Source organism: Embiotoca jacksoni, unplaced genomic scaffold, assembly GCF_022577435.1.
Source record: "Embiotoca jacksoni isolate LCO1_2020_lvr unplaced genomic scaffold, fEmbJac1.0.p SCAF_5, whole genome shotgun sequence".
NCBI classification, from domain to species: Eukaryota; Metazoa; Chordata; class Actinopteri; family Embiotocidae; genus Embiotoca; species Embiotoca jacksoni.
The window spans coordinates 16,794,881-16,820,533 of record NW_027185403.1 but is presented as its reverse complement, the minus strand read 5'-3'; the positions used below and the strand labels follow the sequence as shown (position 1 = coordinate 16,820,533).

Below are 25,653 nucleotides of genomic sequence, written 5' to 3'. Positions count from 1 at the left end.
TGTGTGTGTGTGGGGGGGGGGGGGGGCGTAGGTTAGGCCGGATGGCTCCCCGGCCTAAGTCGGGCAGTGGGGTGTGGTTAGCTCAGCTGCAGGGGGTAGAGAGTGGGAGGAGTGGTTCAGGGAACGGTGCCGGGCAGGTGTAATGAGCGCAGCTGAGCCGAATACGAACTGATGAGCACAGCTGAGCTGGATGTGGACTGATGAGCTCTCCCCTAACAAAGGGGAGCAGGGAGAAGGAGGAAGAGGAGAAGCGGCTGCACGAAGACATTGGTGTATGGGCCGGGCAAATAAAGGCATTTTACACCCGAACGTACGACTGAGCTGATCTGTGTCCAGGAGAGACCCCGGTAGCACCAACCTTGCTACAGCAGCCAGTTGGGAAACAGGACATGATGGTAAAAATAGGCCCCTCGATTGATTCAAATGTGAACTTTCCTGTTAACAACCAAGCGAATGAGCTTGATAGCTGATTAAACGAGTTATCTTCATCTTTTCCAAGTCTTCAGTGGATGGAAGGATAAACAGTAGCAGAGGGAGAAAACACCAAAGCACAGAAAACTATCGCTACTGACGAGCTTCAGTGTCTTCCCATCTTGCTAGCATCTTAGCTGAGCTCTTCCAGTTCAGCAGTTCACCAACTAGTCCTGCAGGTCGTGCCCATGTCACCAAGCCTCCAGCAGTAGTGCTAAGGACCAGCAGCAGGGTCATCTTTCTATGTCTGTGTGCATACGGCAGGCTTCTGCTGGAGAAGGGAGCTGATTTCTGTCTGTAGTGTTTCCCACAACGCTAGTACAAGCTGTTTATTCAGAGTTAAAGATCTGTGGCCTTAGTTGGGAATGTAATCAGCCTCTATAGCTGCTGTAGTGGGATGTACAGAGAATGTAGCTGTCCTCCCAGGCCTCTCTGGTTGTGTGGATGATGTGACCATGTGCATTCAGCATTAGAGACAGACAGTCAACAGTTGATGGTCTTTGTGATTCGGGGTCAAACGTGTAGCAGAGAGGAGGATGACCATAAGGGAGTGGATTGAAAGAAGGGCAGGACATAAGAAGTGTGGGAGTGCAGAAGTATGCAGCAGCTCGCCTTTACCCCTTCAGTGGTTTATGTCCAGAATGGTGCTTCAATTTTGCAACAGAAGACACTGATCTGCTTCTTAATGTGTCTTTAAAAGGAGCCGTCTGCCCTTCTGAATGCAGAAGAACATATTTCATAATGTAGCTGGGTAAACGCTGAGTAGTGGCCTGCTGTGACATCTAGTGGCCGCAAGTTGGAACAAAGACAGTTGGAGACAGCAGACTAAACTAAACACCACTGACCTTTCACTTTTACATGTGAAAGGTCATTAAGTTCTTCTTGTTTGTTGCTGGTCTGCTCGTTGCAGCTCTGTATTGACCTGCGTGTGTGGAGGTCATCCAGACTGTTGCAGTAAGTGCCTGGCACAGCGTGAGAACCTGCAGTAATTCATCTTCTCTGGGTGGGACCTCATGGTGTGAAACTAACCAAATGGATGAACTTTTGCTGAATGATGGTTTTGCATGCTCGAGGCACGTGAAGACTTTTTCTTCAAGATGCAACACGGGTAAAACCTCAAACACGTGCTTAAAACACAACGTAACACTTTTCAAAGCCAGTAGCTGCTAAAAAATGGAAATCAAATCCAGTCTTTTTCAAGCTCCAGGATTTAAAGCTCATCACCTACACCTTTCAATATTTCTGTTATGATGAACAACTAATTTTAAAAAAGGAAGTGTTGCATCTGATTGAGGAAGCGGATGAGTGCCTGTAGTTTTGTCACAACTGCAAACATTGCAGGCTGCCATGAGACATGTACAATTTCATTCCTGTATAGCAGTGGAGATGGGTACATGCATAACATTCCTCACTTTATATAACACCTGATTCAGAAATCTGCAAAAGTTTCAGAGGTAAGAAAATTTTGTCTCCTTGTTTGTTCGTCTTCTTTTAAAATCAGCTCTTTACCAGTGAGTGTGGTAATTTTGTTTCTCAACCACATGTTTGCCTACATATCACATCTCCGAATTTTTGGCTTAGTTGCTAGGGACCCAGTGACGTAACAAATGGCAGAAAAACACTCATGCGAGAGGGTAGAGCTTCCCTTTCCTCTCATCACCCAGAAACTGAACGTCAAGTCGCATGTGAAAACAGCCCACACGGATGCTACAGATTCAAACCACATCACTGATGGGTTGATGCGGACTTTACATTCACACATTGACAGGTTCTGGTTTCTGCTGCAACAGTGCACCAGGGAGACGCTGCTGCTGCTGACCCTGTTTGCTATTGTACATCTCGAGGAGGTGGAGGAGTGTGTGTTTTGCAGAGCAGTGTGAAGCTGCTGGAGTATGCAGTCGCCGGTGGTCCCTGCAGATCTCTGACCTCTCCCAACCGTCCGTGCTGATCATTTAGAGAGGAGGCACAGAAAAACAAGGTAATGATGCACTTTTTGTTCATAGAAATAATGTCTGCGGGGCCGTCATGCTGCCGTGCCTTGTGGTCAAAGTCATGCCTCACATTTTGCTGATGACGGGGTTTGTGATAAAATCTTTCCTTTAGCATTCAGGAAATGGACAGTCTACACCTTTTCTCCTTATCTCACCCCTGTTCATAACTTCCTTCAATTCAAGTCTCAGGGCAGACTTGGACAACTTTCACTCTGACGTTACTCAGGTAACGTGAGGCGGTCTGCTGGCTGAGTGTAGCGGAGCCTCAGTGACCAGTAGGATAAACAACGGTTCCAAAAATATGTCCCTCTTTCTGTTCCTCTTGTGGTCGGCAGAGGAAGGGTGTGGACTTGTCTTGATGGCAGTAGGAAGGGTGATGTCTCACTGATAAGCAGCGTAAGTGCTCCCTCTTTCTTTCACACGTTTCCTGCTGCAACCTTTAGAAATGTCTGATTTATAGTAGTTGTTATCAGTACTTTTAACTCTGTTTAATGTGGCACCTCGCAAATAAAATATCAAGCTATAATTTGATGAATCGTGAAATAACTGGAGAAAAAAACTGCCGTGTGAGCTTCCTGTGCATTTCCTGTTTCAGTTGGAACTAACATACATTTTATATTTAATTTATTTCCTCTCATAAACTTTATGTAATATTTGGGAACCACCTTCTAATAATTGCAGTAAATTGCAACTAATGGCTTTATTAATATTTAATAACCATTTAGATATGAGCCATCAGTACAAACAGATTTTGGGATGCCAGGTTGTGAAAAATTGAACTGGTGACTGTTTGTTTTCCATCAGCATGAAGACTTGCTTTTATGTCGGGTTCATTAGGAAACCACTCAATGTGGGTTCTTTGACCACTCGTCAGAAAGAGGCTGCATCAACTCTATTTGTCCATAAATCCCAATAAAGTTCACAGAAGACCAATTTTAAAAAAAAAAATCAATTTTTCAAAATTAAAGCAACAAGTCAAACTCTTAGACGTGGATCCTACTTATCACTTCATGCTAATGACATCATCAGGGTTTTTGTTTTTTGAAGCAGACGTGTCTTCAAAAGCAAAAAGATGTCTTAAATTGGTGGAATGTCCTTTTAATGAGGTATTAACAATACATGTTCTACTTAAAAGCAATAAAGCACAAAAATTTGAATTATAATGTTTTTTTTCGGCAATATTTTAATGAATTTTGCTAATAATTGAAGTTAGGACCCCAGAAGAGTCCCTTCTGTCTGCATTTGTAAATGTAAAGAAGTTGTTAATAACTGGATTTGAACCCAGATGACCTGCTGCTCTTCTGCACAGTTCAGTATTTCTTAAAGAATCTTTGATCTTCATTAAACACCGGAGCTGTGGTTAAAAAGATTAAGTACGTGTCACACTGTAGATGGGTGAACACCTGCCAGAGAGGGTTGTGGGTGTTGCTTTGCCAGCTGCGGAGTCCGATTCTACGAACATAAACTTTCAGTTTCAACTTTTAAGCCAACAAGACAAGAAGTTATTACAAATGTTACAACTAGCTTCGAATGATACATGAGATCAAACCCCCTGCATTGCTGCTAATAATACTGCAAACGATTGTGAGATGGTACAATGCTAAACATACAGTAGAAATCCAATTTATTTATGTTTAACTGTTTCTTTAGATTTACCTGATTTTCAATAGGACTTTGGTGTGACATTAACCATACTGTTGTGATGATACTGTCGAGAACATCTTCATAGTGATGTTTACATTGTGCTGCATTTACCCAGTTGTGAGTCAAACAATTCAATAACAACAGAGCTAACTTTGTAAGTGGAGGAAGATTTTGCAATTCAATCAAAAGCCACTATATTAATAGCTTATAACCAATCTATGATGCATTATTAACTAATGTATTACTTTTAAAGATCCATTAATAACAACCTTTAAACCTTTAAAGCGCACCTTATGAAACCAGTACCAACAACTTGGTAACTGATAAACTGTTGTATGTATATGTACAGTATATAGATATACACTTCCCGTAACATGAAACTCTGCCTTTTCTTTTCCAGGTGTTATGAGTGTCTTAATATAAATATGAAGAACTGATCAAAACAAAGGTCTGTTTAGTTATGCCATCAGTGTCATTGTGAGAAAAACAATGAGTCTGAATACTCCTGGGTTGGGGGACGGGTCCCTGGCCAACCACTGTGGCCACAATCTGACGAGCTGGGAAAAGAGCATGGACACGATGTACACCTACTTCTACCTGCTGCTCTTCATCCCCGGGCTGCTGCTCAACACCACGGCTCTCTGGGTCCTCTGCAGGCACATTAGGTACACACACATGTATATCAAAGTCAGACATATACAAAGCATCAAATATGTTTTGGCAGTAGCTAACTCTCCTGTATGTCGTTAAACAGCAAGAAGACCAAAACGGTGATCTTCATGATAAACCTGGCCCTGGCAGACCTGGTCCACATCCTGTCTCTGCCCCTCAGGATCTATTATTACTTCACACACACCTGGCCCTTCGGACGGAGCCTCTGCTTGTTCTGCTTCTACCTGAAATATCTCAACATGTACGCTGCTATAGTGTTCCTGGTAAGCAGGCTGTTTAGTATAACATACTATAATATAATCCTGGAATGTCCTCATGATGCTCACAATGAGGAAACAAGGAAATTCAAATGAAAACTTTACAAATTCTCTTCCAATTCGTCAAACATCATTGCACAACTTCTTTTTTTTTTTTTTTTTTTTTTATAAATGTCACTTTGGGACATAGACTGTATAAAAAGTTGATGTACCTTCCGAGTCTGAAAAATGAAGTCATTGTGGAAGTGCTTTAAGTTGCAATAACACCGGGTGCCGCTACAGGTTGTCTCCAAAAAGCTTCCATAGACTCCCATTCAACTGGTCTCTTAAAATTCTAAGTCAATAAAATTTCTCTACGAGTTATTTCGGTTTTGCCAGCTAAAGTCACTCCTTCTCATTAGTTTTCTGGCAGTCAGCTCGACCAAATATGGTGACTGTGGAACTAGTAAGATGGCACCATCCAAAATCCTAACTTGAGACAAACCGGTGGGTGACGTCACCGCTGGTTGCCGCTTGCTTTGGGAACAGTCCCAGTTCTCTGAGCTGTTTTACTTCCCGTGCCTCAAAATGTAGAAGATAATTCTCATGTTTGTATTTTTTCAGGTGTGTATCAGCGTGCAGAGGTGTGTCTTCCTGCTGGATCCGTTCTCTGCTCGTCGATGGCGGCGTCGCTACGATCTGCTGATCAGTCTCGTAGTGTGGGTGGTGGTCGGTCTGGCCTGCTCACCTTTCATCCTGATGCGCAGCAGCAGCAACAACAGCAGCAGCAGCAGGAGTCTTGACGTCGATGTACAAACAGTCACTAACATGTCCTTCACTCTGGGTGACATCTCTACCCAACAACCGTTTGGTTTCACTGAGCTCTTCACGCAACCTTTGAGTTCAAGTCCCGGCAGTCTGAAGCCAGACTCCCACAGAGAGGGCTGCTTTAAAGACCTGCCCATGCGCCACCTGCCTCTCCCTCTGGCGGTCACCATGATGGCTCTCGCCGAGCTGTTTGGTTTCTTGATTCCTTTGACCTGCATCAGTTACAGCTCCATCCACATCGCCCGCTCCCTCAACCAGAGGCAGACCCAGGATCAGCAGCCCCCCCTCAAATCCTCATCACGCTGCCGGCTCCAGTCAGTCACCTCCAACAGCCTCGCGGATAAAAATCAAGAAAAGCAGACAGACAGTGAGAAGCAGCGTGCCCTGCTGATGGTGCTGGGCTGCTTCGTTCTCTTTCTGTTCTGCTTCACCCCGTACCACCTCAACTTCCTGCTCTACCTGATGGTGTCGCAGGACATCGTGTCTCACTGTGCGACCAGCCTGGCCGTGCTTCAGTTCCACCCGGTGTCTCTGTGCCTGGCCAGCCTGAGCTGCTGCCTCAACCCTATCCTTTATTACTTCCTGACGGCTGAATTTCGAATGCACTTGACCAGGCGCACCTCCTCCTTCTCCTCCATGCTCCTCTCCTCCCCGATCAACTCCCGGACCCAGTGTCCTGCGCAGCACAGTCTCATGAGGATAGAGAGTAGCAGCTCCGGCAGGGAGTAGGACTTTTTTTTGTCTCCCTCTAGTGATGACAGAGCTCAAGAGGACAAACAGATCCATGATGGACTCTAGTGAACCTGAAACACAGACTGACAAGAGCCAAGCGGGACAAGATGATTTAACATAATACAGCTGCCTGAATACCTGAACGTGAAGAGCCTGGCTGCTCTAAAGTCAGGAGGACATTGCTTTAGAATAAAAAATAAAAAAAAATGCTGAAATGAGTCCATGAGTGTTTTGAAAGTTGTGTTAATTTTACTTTGTGTGTCTCCTGTGTACAGTCTGAGTAAAACACAGCAACTTAAAATAAGCTATATCATATAAGCTGTGTGTACGTTCATGTTCACTTACTGTAAATAAAAGCTATACTTTCTGTCTGATCTGCTCCTGTGGTCTCTGTGTGTCTTTGTTTGAAGCTGCTTGCATGGTGAGGTTTCCTCTGGGTGTCAGGCAGCAAATAAAAAATAAAAAAAAACAGGTGCCAACTCAATTTTGTTGTACTTCCTCTCGCCATGCAAAATGGTGAAGACAGCTGGCGGCATTTGCAGCAACTCCGAGAAAAGCCAGTAACTGCCAGGCTCTGAGGTTAGCTTTTAAACTGACACACAGCACAGCACCACGCACCAACCTCCTCTCGCATCTGCCAAAAGCCAAATCAGGGCCAACTCTTGAGGCTACACCCGCCTGCGGGCAGATAAACGCAGCCCACCTTAGGAAAGCGTGGTGTCTGATTCATCAAACAAAACATACCCACGTCTTTATCTTTCTGCTGCCACACTCTAGCATCCAATTTCAGCTTTTATTAAGTCACTGAAAACATCACATTATCTGAAACCAAAAGCAGTTTGGGTTCTGTTTTTCTATTGTTGATTCTTATCTTTTGATATGTCACAGTATTTTGATCAGTCACACACACACCCGAAGAGGCCGTCCACGAGGAAATAGTGGCCTTGAATGTAATAGCAGAAGTCATGGTGTCAAAACTTATTGTAAACCACACCCCTTCACTCACAGGAAACCCTGTGAGGGAGAGAAAATCCCCAGCACAGCAGAGAGAGACACAGAGAGGAGATACAGAGACTAATCGTAACAGGAGAGAAGAGAGAGATCAATGTGTGAGGCAGAACAAGAGATAAAGAGAGAGAAAAGAGTGTGAGAGAGACAGTGAAGTGTGTTAGAGGAGGAGAAGGGAGGCGATGGAGGAGTGTGTTGACTGATGCTTCACCCGACGGCTTTGAAGATTGAGGTGAGAGAATACACTGTTATAGCTGATAATCAGAGAAGCAGTGAGTGAGTTAATAACTGCTGGATGCTTTGAGAGTGGAGTCATGTCTCGTGAGGGACCTCGTATGTTTCTGCAGTGTGAAGAATGTCTGATATGTGGAGGTGTGTGTGTGTGTGTGTGTGTGTGTGTGTGTGTGTGTTGGCCAGAATCAGGGTGTCTGTATGTGTGTTCCCTCTCAGTGTCCAAGTAAGTGCACTTTTAGGGGATCATGGCGTGGTTCTTGTGTGTTGGGACAGCACACACGTGGAGGGACCCGGGGGGGGTGCTCTCGGCCAACGTTTTGGGTGCTGGTATGCCTCACGCATACAGCGGCAGATGTCATGTGTGAGTGGAAAAGCGGTAACGCGCCAGCGGCCCACAGAGAGGTGAATCACAGCAGATACAACGATGTGTTTCCATTGGCGAGGTCAGAGGAGTGAAACTGCTCAATGCTGAGGTCGGGGTGCTGCTGCGTTTTAGAGAAGTTTGATTTAACCTGAATCCTAACCCTGTTTTTAACCCAAAACTGAGCTGAACTCAAATCTCATTTATTTACACAAATATCAACCCGTTCCAAATACATACAAACTTGTTTCTGTCAGATGATGTGAAGCTCCTGGACGTCCCAGCGGCGATGGTTTTGCTGGGTCATCATTGAGCATACAGATACATCTACTGTGACTGGCGGAAGAGGAAATGAGTGTTGAACATGCTGATTGGTCGTCACTGTGAGATCAATTAGACAGATTAAAAAGAGGAGAGTCACATTAAGACATTAACATCGAATTCAGCGGTTACTGGAGTGAAAGTCTACTGGGAAATCTGTCTAAGTGCTGAGAAGCAAAATCCCCTCTTTACTTCTGAAAGTTCACTGCTCGTTCATGCCTTTGATGGGAAACTGTTCTTCAGCGTGCAATACGGTACGCCCTAAAGCAGAGGTCTCCAACCATCGCAATCCACCTGTACGTCATAGGAGCTCTCTGGGGAAAAAAAGTTGGAGCCCCTTGCCCTAAAGCATCGTCAGTCCACAACATCACAACAGCCCGATTTTGGGCCCATGGGCCAAGTTTGGCCCACACCTTCTTTGTGCTGGCCCTCACAGCGTTTGACAAGCTCATGCTAAATCTCCTTCTTTTTAAGGGCTGTAAAATTGTAACTGGAATGACTTCAAATAGTACATTTTGTGCAGCTAACAAGTATATAATAAGAGTTTTATGGCCATGGACAATGCTGCTAATCCTCCCTGTTCAATTCCATTGGCCTTTGTCTTCATTATGAAGAATTATGGTAATCTCTCTCTCTCCTTTTAAAGCTCATGTGCTGCTGGTGTGTCCTACATCGCTGACTTTGGGCTGCCAGTCAAGATAAGAGATAGAGGCAGTGGCATGCTAATGAAAAAATGTAGCAAGAAATTGTCTTGATGACAGTTTTGACAGTTGCAGCAGCAAGTGAATAAACTCCGAGTTGCACCAGCATAAACCTGCTCATGTTTACAGTGTAGGTGTATCACACCTACAAGTTTAAAGCTGAGATTCAGACATCACTTTGTGTTTCCATCTGAAGTAACAGTTCCTGTCTGAAGTTCATCTCGGTTTAAGGTCACTGGAAAGGTTTTTCAAATCTGAATTACTTTCATTTTGTGCTGCTGAATGTGTCAGAAAACACCATGTGGGTGTCACTTCAGTTTTGAAATCCACCAGAAGAGTTGTTCATCATATCTAAGTGAACACAGAGAAGGCCGGTATGTCTCGGCCTGACCTGTGAACAGCTCGCCTCCTCTATGTTAACCACACTAGTTTCAGAAATGCTTTGCAAGGCATTTCACACCGGCTCACTGTCGGCTACTCTGCAGGTAGAGATGCTGAGCTGTTGTATGTGTGAGACTGTAGCAACACCATTGCATATTTCTGTAAAAGCCCACTACAGGAAGCTGGAATCACAAATTATCTATAATGTTAAGCATTGTTAAAACACACTGTGCAACCTGTCGAGGCGTGCCTGACAGTTGCCGGTTTGTTTGAGTGTCTGATTTCGATAAATTTGATCTGTACCTGACTGAGAAAGGTTCTTTCAGAATACCTGCTGGCTATCTGCATAACATGCAAAACTTGCTGCCATCAAAACCTGATTCATAAACAAACAGCCTCCTGCTTTTGCTCATCCAAGCATGCACTGGGCAGGTGGCCAGTTTATTGCAGTTAGAGCTGTGTCACCAGAGTACTGTAGTGTTTCCACTTCATCTTCCACTTCATCGTAGACTGTACAAAGAAGCGCAGGCAGAGACAGGACTACTTTCTGTGAGGTGACACGGCTGCCAACATTCAGACTTCTTCTTTCTGGACACATTTTTCACCTCTTACTAAAATGCATTTTAAAATAACCCACTTTTCTCTCTTCTACCAGAACAACATGGTCTCTGGGGCGACGGCAGCCTGAAACACCGACAGCTGATACCTCTGGACACAAACTTCACCAGAAGACATCATTTCTCAGTCGGGCATGAGGCAGCGAGGTGGTGGCACCTCCTCCTCTTCCTCACTGTAATGGACAGCATGGATGCTCCAACCAACCCGTCACCCAACTACGAGCAGGTTTCCTGATATAAAACTTCCTGACAGCAATTGACGTGAAGATGAACTTTGGTAACCAAAGCTGTGAAAGCAGTCCCGATCTCAGGCCGTACCAGCACCGCGTGTATGCAGTGGTGTACAGTGTGATCTTAGTCCCAGGCCTGGTGGGTAATGTGCTGGCACTCTGGGTGTTCATGGTCTACATCAGAGAAACCAAGAAGGCCATAGTGTTCATGATGAACCTGGCTATTGCCGACCTGCTGCAGGTAAAAATCCTTCCATGTCTTTTGGGTTATTTATCTTTCTATTAATCACTTAACACTTGGACCCCACAAACAAGCATTTACAGTAGAGCTCCAATGTTTCAAACCCTATAATGTAGTTATATGATGATAGTTAAATTCTTAAACCTTGTAATGTGTAACTTTTGTCTACCTCCTCTGCCAGTAACAATAACTGCTAAAGCAATGCTGGCACATCATAGGCTGCACTACTGGCTTATTCTGTCCGTCGCTACTGTTGCGGCTGTAAAACAGTGGACACACTTGAACACAATTTTGATTGATTTGGTCCGATAACATTACGAAGGTCTGGAAGAGCAGCCACATTAAACTATTTTATCCCAAATTCAAGTTCGATCGGGGCCAAACTGGAAGTTATCTGGCTCACTGGTGGAAGTCTGCTCTGCTCACAGAGGATGTCCACTATGAATTCACCAGGCCAGCGCGGCAATGTCTCACTAGAGATCAGATTTAAAGACTATTTATAGTGTAAACACTTTATATTCCGTATACAGAGACATTTGACTGGTGGTGACAGGTTTAATCAGCATGGTGTGAAGGGCTTGAATGTCTTGCTCTGTAGCTTTAACTCGACCACAATAAAGTGTATTATAGTATGTATTTACTATTTGACCTTTAAATATATTAAACTATTTATCGATTGTTTATATTCTTTTTATTAATACTATATCGGGGAGCAAAAGCAGAGTGTTTAACGCTAATAGTATGGACAATTTACTTGGGCTGGTGCTCTTTATGGCACCGACTTAAATGCTTTGGTATTATTTGCTGTGGAAAAATGCCTCGTCATTCGGTACCACAATTCAATACACACGACATCCACATTATCATCTGTCTTAAAATGCTTAACATCTGGTGGTCCACCCAAGCTTAAATTAGAAAAGCCTTATTTTGCATTTTGGCCTCATACCAGGTGCAGTAACATAAAGCTTCTCTGTGTCCGGCCGACCACCCCCTAATGAGGGGTTTTAGGAACATTGATAAATTGTGACATCTAGCAATATCTGGCAGGCGTTTAAGGGACATCTGTTAATTGTAGCCACAGAAAATAAGTTACACTCTCCCCCTCTAAACTGCATGAAAACTAAAGATTTGTAACATAATGTTTTATGTAGCTAATTTTCTTTTTCTTGGATGGATTTTATAAAATAGATATTAATTTAAAAAAAAAAAAAAAAAGCACCATTCAGTAACCAGTATCGGACTCAAGGTTTTAAATAAGACTCAAGCTCTCTTAGTTTCTAAAATAAAGCGCTTATCGACCACTTTTTTACAGTCAGACAGGCTTAAAAACATGTGAAATAATCCTTTAAACAACTGATTATTGGAATTGTTACTTTATTTTGTTGTTGGCCAACAAACTGTTCAATTCACTGAGAACAATAAAAGCAGCGAATTGCTCAATCTGGCATCACAATAAGAGCAAAGTATCCAAACGTGAGATGAGTGTTCTTCTTCTTCTGTATTTCTTCTCCTGCAAGCACCGTGACTCCCTGGTTTCTCCTCAGGTGCTCTCCCTGCCTCTGCGGATCTACTACTACCAGAACAACACGTGGCCCTTCGGTCATTCTGTCTGCATGATCTGCTTCTACCTCAAGTATGTTAACATGTATGCCTCCATCTACTTCCTGGTGTGCGTCAGTGTGCGTCGCTGTGAGCTCATCATGCGCCCGCTCATGTACAACTCCTCCAGGCGGAAAGGAGACTGGTTCATATGTGGTCTCGGGTGGATGCTGGTCTGTCTCTGCTGTCTGCCGTTCCCTCTGCTGAGGAACCCCAGCGCTGCATTGAACACAACCCTAGGATCAGACCCGGTGTGTTTCTCAGAGCTGCCTCTGAGGACTGTCAGCACTCCAGCAGTCTGGACCCTCCTCATCACTGCAGAACTGTTCGGCTTCATCATCCCCCTCATCTTGGTGTTAGCCTGCACATGTATGACCGCTGGGAGTCTCCGGCAGGCGAGGGCTGAGGCTGTTCCCGACAGAGGGGAGAAGCGGCGGGCGCTAAGGATGGTGCTCAGCTGTGCCGTAGTCTTCTTAGTGTGTTTCGCTCCTTACCATGTCACTATGCCCCTGGACTTCCTGGCTAAGGCCAACGCTCTGAGCAGCTGCAGCCTCAGGGACGTGATCCTGAGATGTCACCCCTTCACGCTCTGCCTGGCGAGCCTGAACTGCAGCCTGGACCCACTTATTTACTACTTCTCAACACACGAGTTCTGGAGACGCCTGAGCAAGGCAGAGATAACAGACAGCGTGACTTTCAACAGACGCCTGTCCCGGTTAACTGGAAGAGAGAACTTGGAGAATGACTAGACTCGTCTCTTGTCACTGTTGCCGAAGGACCAACAGCGAAATCTGAACCACTAAAGCCCGAGATGAAGCCCGTGTATTCTGTCGAAATATGAGGGTTGCAAAAGGATCTTTTTTTTTTTTCCTATTTATTTCATTAAAACATGTTTTTTATACATTTACATGACCCTTTTGAAGAGTGGGCTGTTTCTGTTGTAAAAGATGAAACTGTCATTAGTGCCAACGTCTCCAATGAGCATCAGAAATGCAGAAAACAGGAAAACCCCTGAACCAGCGATGAGAAAAAGGGTTAGTGTTGTCTTTCACTGGTGCTACAATAACCAAACTGCCACAATATTCAGTAGGTAAAGAAATGCAACTTTATTCAACAACAAAGTGAAGTTCGGTTCAGTAGTTGCACACAACATTGTTTGTTTTCTAATCTTCTAGAGTATTCGGTTAAAAAGCTAATACAGAAACCATCTTTAGAGCTCATTTCCTGTTGATTGTCTCTCTGCACAGGCATCAAGTAGGAAACCACTGAGAATGAGTTTTAAGTTATTTAGCAAAGACATTTCTTTTTTTTTTTATAACCTTTTCTTCAGGGATTTCCAAATTCAATAGTATTGTACGCAAACAAATGTACGCAGATTCTTGAGAATTTTTAGTTCTTCAAAACTTATCTCGTGTTTATCACAGCTGTCTCAGCGAAGGTAAAATCATCTTATGAAACTACAAATTCATAAATAAGAACTCAAAAGTAGAAAACGAAGTGCTTAAAATTCAAATTTGGTGGAATTTTCCTTTAGCTTATTCACGCCTTCAGCTCAGCCTTCAAGTCACAAATGAGGTTTTCACACAAACACAAAAACTGCTCATATAGGGTGCTGGAGGACTGCTCATCAGACCATTAGTTACACTAAATCATCACACTGCAGGACAGCAGAGGCCTCTGGGAGCAGCAGGGCACTCTGGGAAATATCTACAAAAGTGGTGACCGAGAGCTCCAGTCTTGTGCATCTCTGTTACCATCTAATAAAGTCAATGACAAGCATGTTCCATGCTGACTTGTGCACTTATCACACCCTAACATACAGTATATCCTGTCAGAGCTGCTCTATGCACCCCGTTAAAGAGTGGTGACAAGAGGCTGACACGACAAGACAGGTCTGATATGGATGACTCCTCAGGTTCACTAGAATATTCAGTAGAACGACTAATAAATCTCGTCTGGAGGTGATTGGATGTTGTAATACAGTAACATCAAGAAGATCAGTCTGCAGGAAGATACAGCAACAGAACAATAAACAACAGAACAAAGAAAACTTAGTAGATGTGAAGTTAGCAGGCTGACTTAAGTTATCAGTACAAGACTAGCTAGTGAATACTTGAGCAAGAGAGCGAGGACCTGTGCAGGTTGAGGGGAATACAGCGGGGGGGGGGGGGGGGGGGGGGGTGTTAGGCTTTAACGCTGGAACTTAAATTCACTCAACACTAGATTTAAAGCAGAGGAGGCAAAAAAAAAAAAAAAAAAAAAAAAAAAAGTTTTATACAAAAGTAACTTTCTGCTGAAAGTTGTTCCCTCCTTTACACACTCGCTCCTTCTCTCTGTCTCTGTCTCTCTCTCTCTCTCTCTCTCTCTCTCTCTCTCTCTCTGTCACTCGGGCTCTCTCTGCCATTCTCTCGTTCTCTCTCTTTGGCCGATGTTCATGCTTTCCCATCAAGCCTTGCAGATCCGGGTCTCCGTCACAAACTTGTTCTCAAAGTGGTGGATGGTGAAACACTCGTCTGCGGAGCGTTTCTGGATGCCTCCACCTGACAAACACCAAGACACAAACAATATTCATGCACATCTGATACAGTTCTCTTCAATCAGACTGAAATGTGAATTAGGTCGGTTTGTTTTGACTCGTTTTCTTCTTCGGTTGTTAGTTGTAGTCCCATTTGTCCTGTCCACATGCCTCGGGCCTTCTAAGTCTAAGTCTGAATCAGGTAACGACGTCACCACAGCTGGATAAGCTAAAGTGTAGAGGCTGGAGTCAGCTGACGTTAGCTAGCTGGGACGACCACGACACAGAGCAGGTATTGCCATACTTTATATGATATGGAATTAAAACAAAAAACTCTGTTAAAATTAATAACAATATTTCCATTATAAAGTGTCATCGGTGCATCATAACGGAGCCCTACAATCAAACGACATGTGTGTGCTTTACAGATGTAAATAACATAATAAAAAAGTTTTCTTGTGTGTTCAGCACGTCGGCACCTGGCAGGGTGGAGCGACGCTGCATCCTGTACGTGTCCTTCCCATCACACAGCCGGCGGATGTAGAAGCCCAGAGGCTTGATGTCATCAATGCGCTCCGTCACCACCAGATCCTCGTGCACCAGGTAGCTGCGGTATGAGTCAGACTGGAAGAAAGAGAAGAGGAACCTTCATAGTACATCGTTGTACTACTTCTTCAAAAGAACAGCAGATCACACTTCGAGTGACGATGTCTCTGCCCTGCGCTGGTCGTCTCCACCAACAGTTCTTCTCTTCTATCTCTCTGCTGTCCTTTTCTCTCTCTGCTCTCCCCTCACCCCAACCGGTCGAGGCAGATGGACGTCCACCTCTGAGTCTGGTTCTGTCGGAGGTTTCTTCCTGTTAAGAGGGAGTTTTTCCTTTCCTCTGTTGGAGGTTTTTCTCCCTTAAAGAGGAGTCCCCCCCTACCCCACCCCCCCAAGCTTATGTGGGAATTGTTGAATTTCTCTGTATAATATTGTAACGTCTCGCTGTAAGGACTTCAATGTGTTGAGTGCCATGAAATAACCTGTCTTGTGATTTGGCGTTATATAAATAAAATTGAATTGAATTGAAGAGGAAAACAGCGGAGTGTGAAAACTAAGAGTGGGCAGGACTTTGTATAATCTTATGAATCATCCCCAAACTTCTGCATTTTTTTAAGCAATTTCATGCTTGATGAGGAAATGTGTTAATTTCTGCAACACCCACCATCTGGCATCCCACATACTGTATCGCTTCCTGTCACTATGTTGATTTTTGTATCTATAGTTGTTTTAGCAGTCTATTAGGAGGTCATACAGATAGCAGAATAACGATATACAGTTGTGTGGACTTGGGACACAGCTTTAGTCTTGTTTACTAAAGGGTTTAAAGAGTACAACTTTACTTTTAAGCTGACTAGTAATGCTCTACTGACACCTGCTTATGTCACATGTATAAAGAAAAGGAAAGAGAAAAAGCCTTTCTAGGTGATGTGTGCTGGAATTTTACAATTTAACAGATTTGCACAGGATTAAAGCCCAGACAATCTGTGGATTGATTATAAATCCCTGGATTTCACCAGGTAATATTTGGTCCTATATATCAGAGCTCATGCATGAGTTTGAGTGAGAGAGCTGTGAGTGTGTCTCCCAGCTGAATGCTCAGATGCTCTTAGATGTGAAGACGCTGACTGGACCGGACTCACCATGAGCTGCGAGAAGAGGTCGATGAGGTCCTGAGGGGGGAGGACCACCGAGGTGTTCAGAGGGATCACGAAGCAGGTCCTCAGAGTCAGGTCCAGATACGCCGTCAACTTCTACTCACAAACACGTGATGTCATTGTCAACATATTTAAACCTTAGCAGGAGGAGAAATCATCTGCAGCACTGAATCAAGAGACTGAGTGTTCCCCGTCCTCACCCTGTTGAAGTCATGGAGGATGTAGGCGGGGTCTCCAGGTCTGAAGTGGGGAGGGGGGACGCTGATGACGGCCATGCTGTCAGAGATCTCCACCTCCTCCTCCACCCGCGGCAGGTAGTACGGCTGGCTCTCTCCTCCGGCCGACATGTCGCTGAACTGCATCGCGCCATGATACAGCCTCTGGAGAGGGATCACGCAAATAAATCACTCAAAGATGAATGAAGACAGAAACAGCAGCTAGGTATAGTTGGCTGGCTGACAAAAAAAAATGGGGATTAACAAATTTAAGGTGTTATTTAGTCATATATTTCCCTTTTTTTTTTTTTATCCTGTGAGGAGTTTAACTGAAACATTTGAATCACACACACACAGGATAAAAAAAAAAAAACATGTGCCATCTATAGTAGGTACAGTGGAATTTGTAATCAGTGGTAAAAGAAGTGTCTGCATCTGGAACCACAAGTACCTGAACTGGTCTTAATGTGGATTCACACAGCCAGCAGTTTCTCCGCTGTGTCTACCTGCTCTGTCGCTGCACCAGTTTAAAAACTCCCATCCTGCTGCAGCAGCTGTGGAGGCTGATGCTGCCAGATCACAGCTGTTGGGTTCCTTCAGTTTCAATCATGACACACAGGTCATGGTCTGTAAAGAAGCACTAATTAAGCTTAAAGCTACATTGAAGAGTACTTGACTGAATTTTGTTTCAGTGTTTTAATGTACTTTTTTGTAATGTGTCCTGAGCAGTGGTTGATGAAGTATTATCATATATACAGGTCAATTACTGAAGTGAAAATACTTATACTTAACTGTATAAATACCAGTAAAAGTCCTGCTTTCAAAACTTTACTAAAGTAAAATTGTGGAAATATTATCAGCAAAATGTAAAAGTACACACTGCGATAATATGCATTTTACTACTATAGTTATTTAATGTTGTGGTCACTTGAACTACTTTACATACTATTGGTTAGTTTAATTTACAATAATGCATCTAAAAGAGCTAAGATCATCATATATTTCTAGTGTCGCTGTCCTGTGAACCACCTGAATCTAAAAAGGTCAACAAGCTCATAAAACTGTTCTTTATCTGCTCTGTGACGATCGACTTTCCATCTGATCCAAGTGGCTTTTAAAATAGTTTATTCAACTTGAGAAGAAGAAGAATATCCTCAACCTATAAAATAATTATTTCATCGTTCAGGTCATCCGAAAAATTCAAAATCACAAAATTTTGAGACAGATGATTATCAGTGGACACTGAGACTAGTAGAGTAAAAAGTACAAGATCTTCGAGATCTCCGAGTAGAAGTATACAGTAGCATAAAATGAAAAAATACCCAAGTACAAGTACTTAGTTATATTCCACCACTGGTACTGGATATATTTTGCAATGTGATGAAAAATATATAATTGTCAATACAATGGTATAGCTGGCAGTTGAGCAAACAACAGACATTTCAGGTAAATAAAACGGTTGCTCATTGCAACAAGTTCCTTTGATTAAAAATTAAAGGAATTGTATTTGAATTAATGGGTTTTTTAATGAATTATAGTTTAATGGGGCATGTTGGCCTAATGTTAATTAGAAAACACCCCGACTGTGTACATTGAGATCACACAATAAAATTAACATGAGACTGAACACAGTTCAAACTCAAATAGGTGGCGTCTGCACTTTCTCTGAAGTCACAAGTGAGCGAAAGCTGCACGTCTGTGGTCAAAGAGACAGAAGAAGGGAATTTATTTTCCTGAATTTTCTTTTGGTTTCAACTTGGCTATGAAAAAAAAACTATCAGAAGATTTGAGGAAGCTCTTCGATCCAAATGGATAAATGTTTCCTCAGTGAAGCAACACTTTGACTGGAAAGTACAGCCACTAATGTCTGAAAATAAACTCCTGTCCGGAAGAAAGTCCGTATGTCAGCACTTCTATTGTACGCATGTGGCTTATGCAAGATGTATTTTTAATTTGCTATCTTTATTAGTAAAGAAAAGTGCTGATGCAGATGAGAAACACAGAGGGAAAAAAAGTTACATCATGCAACAAAAATCAAACCCTGGACAATGCAGTTACTGTACATAGTTGATACCTCTTAAAAATTAGGGTGAGAATTTTCTATACAGTTACTTAAATGTGGGAAAGAAATCTGTCATTTACATCCCATTATTGTAGGCTACATCTCTATGTATTGTGATACGTTTCGAAATGCAGATTATACGAATATTACCTGTTACAGTATGTAATCGCAACGTCACGAATCATACTAATATGTAAACACACCCACCTTGGGGGTGAAATATCGATAGAGACACGCTCCCCCCACGATGAGCCCGCTGAGGATGAAGGCGATGCCGAGCAGCGTGAGCAGACAGCGACCTGTGGAGCCCTCAGAGCCCCCAGGAGCAGAGGCCAGCTCAGGATCCTACACACACACACACACACACACACACACACACACACACACACACACACACACACACACAATACTGTCAGCACTTCTAAAGCGAATTATAATATGATCCAATGCACTCAATATCAACATCAACGTATACAGAGCTTTGATTTAACAATCCTCTAATCCCACCGATCTTTGCCCTCTGCAGAGCAGCTGTGTAGGAGATGGGCGGTCCCTCCGCGTCCCGCATCAGGTGCAATATGACTCCATGCATCTTCAAAAATATCTGCAACTCTATAAATATCACATTGCAAGGCCTTTCACGCGGGATAATACGTAAATAAACACATGAATCCTCACATTTATTATGATTTAAGTCCACGGTGTCCGCTGAACGCTCGCGGCCGGTGCAGGCCTGCTACGAGGCTCAAATCGGCCACCGGGGGTTCGGACGCAGGACATAAAGCCCGTATATCTCACCTTTTCTGCAGCGGGCACCTCTTTGCCCAGCGCCTTCTGCGCCAGAGCCGAGTTAAATGCAATCTTCACCATGCTTGACGTGGAGACGTGAGCTCCGGGTCTCTCGTGCAGACAGATGAAGGTGGAGAGTGTCGGTGCGGAACTGCAGGCTCCGTGTGTTCTCCGCAGCAAAGCCCTGTGACGCACTTTGCAACCTCGGCTTTATCTAGCACTTCCGGTGGCCGCGGGGGGATTAAAGATGACAACCAAAACAAGAAGCTGGAGAATTTACTTCAATCTCAAGTTATGTGACGTGAAAACATGCAGCAGATGCCTGGTTTAATTTAGACAACCGTTATAGCTGCTCTAACGTGACCACGGAGATGATTTATTGCACTAGTATCATCTATTGAGAGGGAATTTGTGTAGCTCTAGTGCCATCTAGTGGCCGCATGTGGAAACAAACATTCTCCCCATCCAGGAGAAATCTGCTTTTATTCAAGAGACTCCAAACACCACAAGAAGCATCTATTTACACTTTGAGTTAAACGACACTCAGAACAGTACATGATGTGAAAATGGCTCAATCAATCTCTCACTGTAATGTAATGAAAATAATATCTGGAGTGTATAATGTGGCTCATTCATCTCTGGGAATATTCCACTCTGTGAATAGATGTCCTCCTGCATGCTGGGTACTACCTGCCAGTGTGTGTGTGTGTGTGTGTGTGTGTGTGTGTGTGTGTGTGTGTGTGTGTGTGTGTGTGTGCGCGCGCCCACTCACACCGACAAGCACAGTACGCAGCCTTCACGGCGCTGTGTGGAAACACAGGCCGGTGCCAAGGCTGTACAGTACGTCTGACACACATATCCTCAGTGCTCTCTCCGTCTCTGGCGTGTGGTGGTCGTCTGCTTCCTCTGCTTTCACTCCCCTCAGTTAGGGCCGCACGTATGAGTAAATAAACACTTAACTGCCGCAGCGGCGCTCCGATTCCACGCAACTCGGTGGCACCTCTCCAGCCCTCCGCACTGCAACTGTACCACATGCATCTCCCGGTCTCACAAACACACACTCTGCGCGGCTATGATATTTCCTCCGTTAAACAGACAGATTGGACCGGTAATCACCACTGAAAGGTACATAAACAGAGCAGCTGATTTCTGTACCTAACTCCCCCTCCGCGTGCCCCCTCAACACTGCCTCCGCCTGAAAACCCTAAGTGGTCCTGAAGGCTTGTTTATGGGCTCGTCTTACGCTGTGTTTGATCTGAGAGCTTGCCCACACATGCATGCGTGGACACACACATACTGCAGCAGAGGGGCAGAGCCAGCATTAGCGGTAATAGCTGAGATGATAAACAAAAGACTTAGATTTAATCCTGAGGGCTTCTCAGCATCACACACAAAAGAGGAAGAGGGGGGGGGAGCGAGGGGGTTGTGGATGATTGGGGGGGGGGGGGGAGCATGGAAGCAGGTGGGGGGTGAAATAAGAGTGATTCGGGGAGAGGGTGAAGTGATGACTGGGAAAAACACGGAGAGGGAGTTACTGGGAGAGGCAGAGCAATCTGCAGCGTCTGATGCTTGGGTGAGTTTTCCGAGGAGCTGATTAACGCAGATTAAACTAGCCGTCCGTCCAGTTTACGTCTCAAACTTTCTAACAGGCCTGCCGGTGGAGAATTTCTTTGCAGCTCAAAACCGAAAAGAGCAAAAACATCACACACAAGTGGACGCCCATGTTTTTGTGCACAAGCACACGGAGGCAATAAGCATCATAATGGTGGATGGCAGGCGTGCGTGCTGGAGTTTGAATGCCAGTGTTTCTCTGTGGTCTGCAGCAGCAAACGTCCAATGAAAGCAATAAAAAAAAAAAAAAGCACTCAGGCCACACTCATGCACATGTATACACAGACGCACTCTTTGCCTGCAATGTCAGCAAACTGCGAAAGTCTGTAGGGGCATAGCTGGCTTCAAAAAGTGTGAGAAAAAGACGCTCTCATGCATGACATCACCCGCTCACTAGCCAACAAATATGAACGCACACACAGACGCACACCTCTTAGATTTGTCATCAATTTCAATCCCAGACATGTGAAACCGCAGGTGACAAATGAGTTTGTCCCTCTCGCTGCTCCCCAACTGTACATGTACACACACACACACACACACACACACACACACACACACACACACACACACACACACACACACAGTCCCAAAACTGCTATGGTAACAGCTGGCCACAGAGTTGTGTTGAACCAAAAACTTAGACTCTGCTCAGTGCTTCATAACGTCACTGACATGTCTTCATGCGGATCCACATAATCACCATGTACCTCAAGTGAGAGAACATTTAGTGGTCAAAGACAGAGAGAGAGAGGGGGGGGGGGTGGAGAGAGGGGGAGAGAGAAGGGGGGAGAAAGAGAGGGAGGGAGAGAGGGGGGGAGAGACGGAGATGAACAAACATAAGAGCAGATCTTTTGGCCAGACCTGTAGCACCATCACCATCAACCATCACCATCACCATCAACCATCACCATCAACCATCACCATCACCATCAACCATCACCACCACCATCACTATCACCATCACCATCAACCATCACCATCAACCATCACCATCACCATCAACCATCACCACCACCATCACTATCACCATCAACCATCACCATCACCATCACCATCAACCATCACCACCACCATCAACCATCACCATCACCATCAACCATCACCATCAACCATCACCATCACTATCAACCATCACCACCACCATCACTATCACCATCACCATCAACCATCACCACCACCATCACCATCAACATCACCATCACCATCAACCATCACCATCACCATCAACCATCACCACCACCATCAACATCACCATCACCATCAACCATCACCATCACCATAACCATCACCATCAACATCACCACCACCATCAACATCACCATCACCATCACCACCACCATCACCATCACATCACATCACATCACATCACATCACATCACATCACATCACATCACATCACATCACATCACATCACATCACATCACATCACCATCACATCACATCACCATCAACCATCACCATCAACATCACCATCACCATCAACCACCACCACCATCAACATCACCATCACCATCAACCACCACCACCATCAACATCACCATCACCATCAACATCACCATCAACAACACCACCACCATCACATCACATCAACATCACATCACCATCAACCATCACCATCAACCATCACCATCACCATCACCATCACCATCAACATCACCATCACCATCACCATCAATCATCACCATCACCATCAACATCACCATCAACATCACCATCACCATCAACATCAACATCACCATCAACATCACCATCAACCATCACCATCACCATCAACCATCACCATCAACCATCACCATCACCATCAACCATCAACATCACCATCACCATCAACCATCACCATCACCATCACCACCACCATCACCATCAACCATCAACATCACCATCACCATCACCATCACCATCGCTATCAACCATCACCATCAACCATCACCATCAACATCACCATCACCATCAACATCACCATCAACATCAACATCACCATCAACATCAACATCACCATCACCATCAACATCACCATTAACATCACCATCACCATCAACCATCACCATCACCATCACCACCACCATCACCATCACCATCACCATCACCATCAACCATCAACCATCATCATCACCATCACCATCAACATCACCATCAACCATCACCATCACCATCAACATCACCACCACCATCAACATCACCATCACCATCAACCATCACCATCACCATCACCATCAACCATCAACCATCATCATCACCATCACCATCAACATCACCATCAACCATCACCATCAACATCACCATCACATCACATCACCATCACCATCAACCACCACCACCATCAAAATTAGCGTGCATCACAGTCTCATGATCCTTCCTGCTCCACCACACACACTTCTGGCAATCGCATGTGGCTTTGAGACAAGGGTGACAAATGAGTCTTTCCTGTGAGTATCAGCTTCTAAAGCTACCTTCGCTCTCTCCCAGCCTGCCTGTCTTGTGGTCTTCATCCTCTCAGCTTGGCTCACCTCAGGGAAATGGAATAATTTCATGCTGAAGGAGTTCTTCTTGTGGGGCTGGTGGGGAGGTATCAGTAAAGATGGAGCCACAGCTGTTCACAAGTGAATGTAGAAACTGCTTTATAAGTCACTAGTTAGTTTCAGGCGAACCCATAAAAGGCCTTAGCTAATACTGTGTAAACCGTAGGTAGGAAACACTTGAAGAAGTGTTCAAAGATATCAAATATGTAAACAGGAAGTCACTTTCAAGCCACCAAGTTATGCTAAAAACTGTAGCATGGCCTTCAAAAATTATATTTTAGAGCAACACAAAATGTGTCAGTGCTTTGTAAACGTATAGTTATAAGTATAGTTTTATCTGTGTATGCATACATGTTTTTTTTAGAGTTACTATTTGTGCAGATTAAAAATAATAACTCAATATGTAATTACACTAATTTAGCCTGCGTGCTGGGTCGTTTAGCAAAATGCTACTAGTATAGCTTTTTGTAGTTTAAGAAATGTTGCGTTATTTTGGTGAAAACCACATTAATTAAATGTTGGTTCCGCTCACCTCTTTTACTCTTCACTTCTTGTAGGAGCCAAATACGTGGCAGGAATAACGATAACTGTTGCTGTTATTCCTCGTGTGGACACCAGGTGTCGCTGTGCTGATATTCACAGCTCCGTGAAACAGACCTGTTGGTCAGGTGTTTGACCCCGGAAGAACAAAGAGTTGTTGACCGTTGTGGAGGTGAAATATGTCGACCATGCTGTCAGTTGAGTGGTGATTTATCACCGGAAACTTAAACGCGGGTCGTTAATACACTGTGGAAACAATACAAAGAGATTGTCGTCTGCATTTCGGCACGTTTGTAACGTAACGTAGACAACGAGGAGAAGTGGCGCGAGCTGTTTGGATTTGTGCTACGCTCATACACAGGTGTGTAATACACAGGTATGTAATACACAGGTATGTAATACACAGGTATGTAATTCACAGGTATGTAATACACAGGTATGTAATACACAGGTGTCTAATACACAGATATGTAATATCTATGTGGAGCACTACACTGTTCAATAGACATTGAAATTGTGCACAGAGCACATTAGTCCAATGGGAGTAAGAATTGTATTTTCACCAAAGGTTAGACTGTTATCATGACAATATCTATTTATTTATTTCTAAATGCATTGTGTGTCATGAATATTAAACACAAAACATTGCTTACCCTGGTCAGTCAGAGCATTAAAACCACTGACAGAATAAGTATTAAGTATAATATAAGAGACTCATCCAGCTCCGCTGTCACAAGGACTGATACAGGAGATCATTCCTGCCCACTGCAATAAGACTTAGTAATGAGACAGTAGTTCAGCTCTGGCCCAATCCATCACACATCAATAACACTGTTGCACTGTTTGTTTGTTTAATTTATTGCAATATTGTTTATTTTAATTTAATATTATTCTATTTTTATTTGTATATAATGTGCATTTTTTTTTAAATTTTTTTATATTTAAAATCTTTTTTTTTTTTTTCTGTCATGTGTACCTCTACATGCTGCTGTAGCAAAAAAAAAAAAAAAAAAAAAAAAAATCCCCCTTGCGGGATTAATAAAGTATCTGTCTGTCCGTCCGTCTATAATAGCCCAACAATAGAAGCGTAAAGGGAGGCTGCAGCTCAGACAGTAGAGTGGGTTGAACACTAATCAGAAGGTTGGTGGTTCGATCCCCAGCTCCTCCTGTCAACACGCCTAAGTGTCCTTGAGCAAGACACTGAACCCTAAGTTGCTCCCGATGGTGTACCATCGATGTGTGAATGTGCTCCTGATGGCAGCACCCTGCATGGTGATCTGTCTCATTAGTGTGTGAATGGGAAAACCATGTTAAAGCGCTTTGAGACCGAAAGGTGATAAAGTGCTATACAAGTACAGACCAGTTACCATTTACCATAGAAGAAGTAAAGAGGTGGAGAAAAGACAGAAAATAATAAGATGATGGAATAACA

The 25,653-nt window shown here is 43.9% G+C and overlaps 3 protein-coding genes across 8 annotated transcripts; 2 read left to right on the top strand and 1 right to left on the bottom strand.

The window, feature by feature from the left end:
- The first annotated feature begins 42 nt into the window (after positions 1 to 42).
- On the top strand, positions 43 to 6,953 carry p2ry10 (P2Y receptor family member 10). 6 transcript variants are annotated; one of them, XM_069171921.1, is made up of 5 exons: positions 43 to 2,449; positions 2,798 to 2,858; positions 4,507 to 4,771; positions 4,861 to 5,041; positions 5,639 to 6,953. In XM_069171921.1, exons 3-5 carry the CDS (start codon positions 4,596 to 4,598, stop codon positions 6,569 to 6,571), a joined length of 1,290 nt encoding a protein of 429 aa, XP_069028022.1. In that variant the 5' UTR covers positions 43 to 2,449; positions 2,798 to 2,858; positions 4,507 to 4,595; the 3' UTR covers positions 6,572 to 6,953. The 6 variants fall into 6 exon arrangements, with proteins under 6 accessions (XP_069028022.1, XP_069028021.1, XP_069028020.1 ...); XM_069171920.1 differs by having other exon boundaries at positions 43 to 1,925; positions 2,316 to 4,771; XM_069171919.1 differs by having other exon boundaries at positions 2,798 to 4,771.
- Positions 6,954 to 7,644: 691 nt separating this feature from the next.
- Positions 7,645 to 13,259, top strand: gpr174 (G protein-coupled receptor 174). The gene is made up of 3 exons (XM_069171922.1): positions 7,645 to 7,814; positions 10,236 to 10,668; positions 12,213 to 13,259. The coding sequence occupies exons 2-3, from the start codon at positions 10,465 to 10,467 to the stop codon at positions 13,014 to 13,016; spliced, it is 1,008 nt and encodes a 335-aa protein (XP_069028023.1). The 5' UTR covers positions 7,645 to 7,814; positions 10,236 to 10,464; the 3' UTR covers positions 13,017 to 13,259.
- Positions 13,260 to 13,349: 90 nt separating this feature from the next.
- LOC138211792 (integral membrane protein 2A-like) lies at positions 13,350 to 19,930 on the bottom strand. Its single transcript, XM_069171924.1, has 6 exons — positions 19,558 to 19,930; positions 18,967 to 19,104; positions 16,683 to 16,862; positions 16,468 to 16,578; positions 15,262 to 15,406; positions 13,350 to 14,807 (listed from the first exon to the last, which is right to left on the bottom strand). Exons 1-6 carry the CDS (start codon positions 19,627 to 19,629, stop codon positions 14,713 to 14,715), a joined length of 741 nt encoding a protein of 246 aa, XP_069028025.1. The 5' UTR covers positions 19,630 to 19,930; the 3' UTR covers positions 13,350 to 14,712.
- Positions 19,931 to 25,653: the final 5,723 nt, after the last annotated feature.

Bases quoted from the DNA above. Each gene is read 5' to 3' on its own strand.
- p2ry10 (XM_069171920.1), top strand. From the start codon at position 4,596: ATGAGTCTGAATACTCCTGGGTTGGGGGACGGGTCCCTGGCCAACCAC. The intron at 4,772-4,860 runs GTACACACACAT...GTCGTTAAACAG, and splicing joins GTCCTCTGCAGGCACATTAG to CAAGAAGACCAAAACGGTGA. The intron at 5,042-5,638 runs GTAAGCAGGCTG...GTATTTTTTCAG, and splicing joins ACGCTGCTATAGTGTTCCTG to GTGTGTATCAGCGTGCAGAG.
- gpr174 (XM_069171922.1), top strand. From the start codon at position 10,465: ATGAACTTTGGTAACCAAAGCTGTGAAAGCAGTCCCGATCTCAGGCCG. The intron at 10,669-12,212 runs GTAAAAATCCTT...GTTTCTCCTCAG, and splicing joins CTATTGCCGACCTGCTGCAG to GTGCTCTCCCTGCCTCTGCG.
- LOC138211792 (XM_069171924.1), bottom strand. From the start codon at position 19,629: ATGGTGAAGATTGCATTTAACTCGGCTCTGGCGCAGAAGGCGCTGGGC. The intron at 16,863-18,966 runs GTGGGTGTGTTT...ATCCCTCTCCAG, and splicing joins ATCGATATTTCACCCCCAAG to AGGCTGTATCATGGCGCGAT. The intron at 14,808-15,261 runs GTGCCGACGTGC...GGTGTTTGTCAG, and splicing joins GCGTCGCTCCACCCTGCCAG to GTGGAGGCATCCAGAAACGC.